Source organism: Wasmannia auropunctata, unplaced genomic scaffold (genome assembly GCF_000956235.1).
Source record: "Wasmannia auropunctata unplaced genomic scaffold, wasmannia.A_1.0 LD336090.1, whole genome shotgun sequence".
Taxonomy (NCBI): Eukaryota; Metazoa; Arthropoda; class Insecta; order Hymenoptera; family Formicidae; genus Wasmannia; species Wasmannia auropunctata.
The window spans coordinates 4,537,301-4,542,820 of NW_012026800.1; the positions used below are offsets into that span (position 1 = coordinate 4,537,301).

The window sequence follows — 5,520 nt, forward strand, 5'->3', positions numbered from 1 at the left end:
TGTAGGAGTGATCACTAAAGAAAATTTCTGATGTAATTGCTTATAAATTGTCTGCACATATGTATGTACGTTCCTATCGTCTTGCATTTCATTGGATCCAACCCAAAACAAAAGTTGCGCGGCGATACCTGCGCGAAGACTCAGTTTTTCGCTGAGTGGACCTACTGGTTATACTGTGCTTGCACCATGGGCTGTATGGTCCCTGGTAGAGGCGATAGCCATTGTAAAAGAAGAAGAAAAAGAACATATTCAATTTCCTAAACTATCGCCACGTTATCATTCAAGCTGAAAGCTCAGTGGACTGTGAATTTTTATTATTAATAATTATATTTTGTGACATGAAATATACTGATATTCGATTTTATTTTCTGGTTCAGAGAATCTTAACTTTTTTGTTAGAGGAAGGCACTTGTCAGATGAAAGGAGCTATCTGGAAATTTCCTGAGATAAAGGAGTACACTAATAATATTCTGCAACTCGATAAGTTAGCCAATATTGACACAACTCCATATGGCACTGATCTTAAAACTATTGCTTATCACCCTATGGATAGCAAGAAGGCTGTGTCAATAGTAGATAATAACTTTGTTTTGTGGGATTTGACTGAAGAACACAGGTACTTATCTCTTCTTTTGATTACAAGATCAATCAATCGAGATTATCCTGCTAATCTTATACTTGACTTTATCTCTGTTATTTTTAAATCTGTCCTCTTAATTCTTCTATGTATTCAGGTTATGGCATCGGGTACTTTAGCAGGCAAGGGTCAGCCACGATTTACAAATGGTAAATGGAATTCTCATAACGGTGCTAATCAGTTTATAATCTTGAATGATAACAACGTTCGTGGATGGGACTTTAAAAGTCCAGCCAATGCTGCTTGGTCCATTTTATCTGCACATTCGCAAATCATCAGGTAATAATGATAATGTAGAGATTGATTCTTGATAGAGTTGAACTTACTGTACCTACTTTACCAAGTAATTTATTTCGCAGAGATTTAGACTTCAATGCAAATCATCAATACTTTCTGTCTACCTGCAGCGACGACGGATACATGAATTAGTTCTGGGATATCCAACTACCGACGGAACTGGTGCTGTCGCGTATGGAACACTCGCACTGGGTGTGGAACATAAGGATTAACCGTTTCCACGATCAGCTCGTTTTAACATCTAGCAGTGACTCCAGAGTTATATTGTGCAGTATCGCGTCCATATTGTCCCAACCATTCGGACATATGGTGTCGGATGAACCTTCGCAGGACGAAGAATCTTGTGAGAAAAAGAAGTAAATGAATATATTATCAAGATAACGTCCTTAATTAATTTACACATAAAAATACAAAATTTCATGTTTTATTCTAGATAAGAAGACAGTCTGGTAGGAAGATACAAGGAGCATGAAGACAGTGTGTATGCAGTAGAGTGGTCGTCTGCCGATCTCTGGACATTCGCGTCTCTCAGTTACGACGGTAGATTAGTTCTCAATAAAGTACCACGTAAATATAAATATCAAATACTTCTGTGAATTTGCAATTTTTGACGGGAGATAAAAGAGAAAAAGTAATATTACACCTCTGTGAAGTTAGCACCTCATTTAAAAAGAAATGAATTTTTCGATACAGTTCTGAATGCACCCCGAAGAGTTCTAGAGTTCCTGCATAAAATTAGAAATAGTTCCGGCGAATTAAGCAAAAAATCCAATGATAAAAGTTTGGGGTGCCAACTTCACAAAAAACAAAACGAAAAATTTTTTTGTTTTTTTTGCTTAATTCGCCGGAAATTTTTAATTTTATGCAGGAACTCTGGAACTCTTTGGGGTGCACTCAGAACTGTATCGAAAAATTTATTTTTTAAAAAATGAGGTGCTAAATTCACAGAGATTAATATTACCTCGTATTATTATTTATTGTAAATTTAATTTCATATCTATGCAAAATGTTTTGTAATATAAATCTAATCAATTATACTAAATGTAATTATCCATCTATGGGTAAACGGTAAAATCAGTTTACGCGCCGTATATTGATAATGCCAGAGATTCCATTTGTGTGAATTGTAACACAATTTCTCGTATTATCTGTTAATGAAATTGCACTTAGTATTTGTTCTATTTCGTGTGCTATACTATTGTACCTTTAACCTTTAAATTAATTAAATTTTAATTTTACAGAGAATGTAAAATAGCATTTTATTTAACTAAAATAGTAACGAAATCAAATCAATCATCAAACAGTATACACATTTTACCTATTTATTATTGTAAATTATAATAATGAGAATTTTATACAAGCTATTTACATACATAAAACGTATTGTATAAACAAATATTTCTCACGATAGCAAAATATCCCAGTTTATACGTATGTGAAAGTACTCAGTCCACTTTGTCAAGTCATTAATCCACAGTAATATAAAATATGCGCGATTTTTACAGTCACGAACTTTTAGAGAATTTTCTTACAGTCTCAAATCCTCTAACTACTACATGCTAAATCTCACTCTTTTTTATGAAATTTAATTATCTCAGGATTGAGATTGCTCGCTTTGTTTTTTCCACGCCTTCGCGGAAGCCAAGAACTCGAGGTTCGGCCGCTGCGACTCGTCTTCCGGAAACACGAAGTCAAATACCTCCTCCCAGCCGTCGTCGCTGCCGTCTTTGTCCACGGCGCGCCTCTTCTTCTTCACCCTGCGCGGCATCTTCTCCACGATCTTGGCGAGAGTCTCCGGGATGCCTTTCTCACTCTCGAAGTCTTTCCACGCTTCCAACAATAACACCCGGCTCTCGATGTCGCCGTTGGATCTCAGGGCATCGTTGCCGCGCTCGAAGATGCGTCTCGCCAGGATGACATTTTCGGTACTGTCCTCCAGTTGCGGATTCAGCAGCTCAAACTTTGCGTACGCTATCCAAACCTTGACGTGCAACGTGCGCTCCAGCAGCCGCTCGAACAGCTGCCGGGCGTTCTCGGTCTCGCCCTGGACGATCTCAAAGTCGATGTACGACTTCCACAGCAGCTCCGGCATGTCCAGCCACGGCCGCGTGACGGCAAACTCGTATATCGACCGAGCGCGGTCGATCTCGCCCAATCGCGTCTCCAGCTCGGCGAATCGCATCCACGTGGTGCAGTTCTCCGGCCCGAACTCAAGGAACTTCTCGTACAGCTTGCGACATCGGTCGAACTCCACCAGCTGTATCTCGAGGTCTATGTAGCCGCGATAAAGCTTGTTCGTCGGGCAGATGCCCAGCGCCAGGCCCAGCGTCTTTCTTGCCTTGAGCAGGTTCTTCTGCCGTATCTCGAAGTACGCGTAAAGCAGCCAAATCTTGGAGAAAGTGAAACGCTTGTGCGGTATCAGCTCCAGGCAGACCTTGTACACCTGCCGGCACCTTTCGACGTTCTTGGCCTCCAGCTCCTCAAAGAGGGCGTACTTGATCCACAGGTATATGTACCTTCGCCAAAACTGTTTCTCCTTGGTGGGCGGCACATTAGCGATCGCACGCTCGTACGTCTCGCGCATCATGTCGACGTTACCCTCCGACTCCACCAGTCTCAGGTAGTCGAACCACGCGTCGTAATTTGAGGGATTCTCCTTGATCTCCTGCTCGTACTGATGCTTTCGGTTGCTGACTATCACGTCCTCGATGTCCAAGTGGTCGCCGTACTTCTTCTCGTGAATCGTGTACGCCTTGTAGATCTCCTGCGTGTTGCTGTTCGGTATGTTCTCCAACGCGTACTTGTAGATGATGCGGGCCCGGTCGTGCTCACGCTGGCTCTCCTCGAATTTCGCAAACGCCAGGAACAGCTTCTCGTCCAGGCCCTTGTCGCTGTAGAATTCGACGGCGCGCTCGTACACGGCGCGCGTGTCCTTGACGAAACCGTACGACTCCTCGAAGCGGGCGTACTTTATCCAGTGCTTTACATCGGAGTGCACTATGACAAAGCGCTCGTAGATCTGCCGCGCCCGGTCAATCTCCTTGTAGCGCAGCTCGAACTTGATGTACGTCTGCCAGGCCTGCTCCTCCGGCTCCCACTCCATCCACCGTTCGAATATCTGGCGTGTCCCGGCGATGTTCTCCAGGGTCTCCTCCATGTAGGTGTACTTGTACCAGAACTGATTGACGTGCGGCAGCATGGTGACCGCCCGGTCCCAGAGATTCCTCGCGTGATTCATCTGCCGATTGCGAATCTCCATCTCCGTGTACTTGAGCCATAGTGCGATGTTATGATGGTCAACCTCGACTGCCCGCTCGTAGATGGATCTTGCGCGCTGTATCTGCCTCTGGCTCTCCTCCCATTGCGCGTACTTCATCCAGTTCGTGATAATCATGCGATTCTTGCGAATGATGTCCTCGAACGCCTTGCGCTTGCGGTGCTGGTAGTCTGCAAACTCGTGCGGATCCGAGATCTTCTGTTTCGGCGGTGGCGGCAGGATCTCCAGATCGCGCTCTTTCGCCTCGCGCAGCAACTGCTCCGCGGTGATCTGTATTTCCGCGGGCGCCTTGTTCTTCACCTTCGCTACCTTCGGCATCTTTTGCGACTTCTCCATGGACTTAGGAGATTAGGAGGACTTGACTCGATGTTACGACAGAGAGAATCCTTCTTCTTCTTTTTTATATAGCGCCTACTCTCTGTCGAGAGTTAAGACGGGCAGAATCTAATGCTTTCGAAGTATATCTGCATTAATTAAATGAGAAATACAACGTATAACTAATTAAACTATAACGGTAATAAGCGAGTGAACACTGAGCGTGAGAGCAGCTGCTGCCGGCAGAGAGGATCTCATGATGAAATTGGAAAGGATAGCATGGTGCTCACTGCTCAGTTCGACCAAACCACGCCCACTTTTACTCGGCGCTGTCAATAGTGTAAGATTTGTATGATGACTACAAATTCTTAAGTCACGTTGCCGTAGACGGTGATCCGCGTGTAAGAACGAAAGGATCTAAGAATTAACGTAGTGAATCGTAGAGTCAGGACGAGCAAGTAGCAGAGGGAGAAAACAGTAGATGGGTCAGGAGAAGGATGTAACACGAACTTTGATAAACTCAGTATATTTACTATCACGGATTATTCACGTTAGAAAGCGCAAGAGATCAGATACACGACCGCACGCTTACGCGGTCACATACAAGATATAACATGCGACGACAGATAAACAAGATGGTCGCTACGCAACTACTTTCATCATGCGTGCGCATGCATTTGGCGGAGGGATATCACGCATTCACTCATGCCAACCTTACAATAGGATGAAATCTTACCAACTGAGAAAAGTAAAATTATTTAGCATTAGCAAATTGGTTGCGCTCATAGACTTATAAGATAGACTGCGCGCCCTATTGTTCTGGGTGAGGCAGAAATCTAAAGTGAGAGGGCTACACTTCACACTTCTCTTGTCCTTGTCCGGCACGGCTGACGGCGGCCGGCGCGGCGCGGGTCTCCCCTCTTTTCTTCTCCCCACCAATGATTGAACAAGGACAAGAAGTGTGGAGTGTAGCCCTCTCACTTTAGATTTCTGC

The 5,520-nt window shown here is 44.1% G+C and overlaps 2 protein-coding genes across 2 annotated transcripts; one reads left to right on the plus strand and one right to left on the minus strand.

The window, feature by feature from the left end:
• The first annotated feature begins 143 nt into the window (after positions 1 to 143).
• Positions 144 to 1,571, plus strand: LOC105447980 (protein TSSC1-like). The gene is given in 4 exon segments (XM_011686323.1): positions 144 to 616; positions 735 to 916; positions 997 to 1,290; positions 1,368 to 1,571. Coding segments are annotated over 3 exon segments (636 nt in total). The 5' UTR covers positions 144 to 616; positions 735 to 737; the 3' UTR covers positions 1,531 to 1,571.
• Positions 1,572 to 1,837: 266 nt separating this feature from the next.
• Positions 1,838 to 5,172, minus strand: LOC105447981 (protein crooked neck-like). Its single transcript, XM_011686324.1, has one exon. It carries the CDS (start codon positions 4,545 to 4,547, stop codon positions 2,529 to 2,531), a length of 2,019 nt encoding a protein of 672 aa, XP_011684626.1. The 5' UTR covers positions 4,548 to 5,172; the 3' UTR covers positions 1,838 to 2,528.
• Between the last annotated feature and the right edge of the window lie 348 nt (positions 5,173 to 5,520).

Bases quoted from the DNA above. Each gene is read 5' to 3' on its own strand.
- LOC105447981 (XM_011686324.1), bottom strand. From the start codon at position 4,547: ATGGAGAAGTCGCAAAAGATGCCGAAGGTAGCGAAGGTGAAGAACAAG.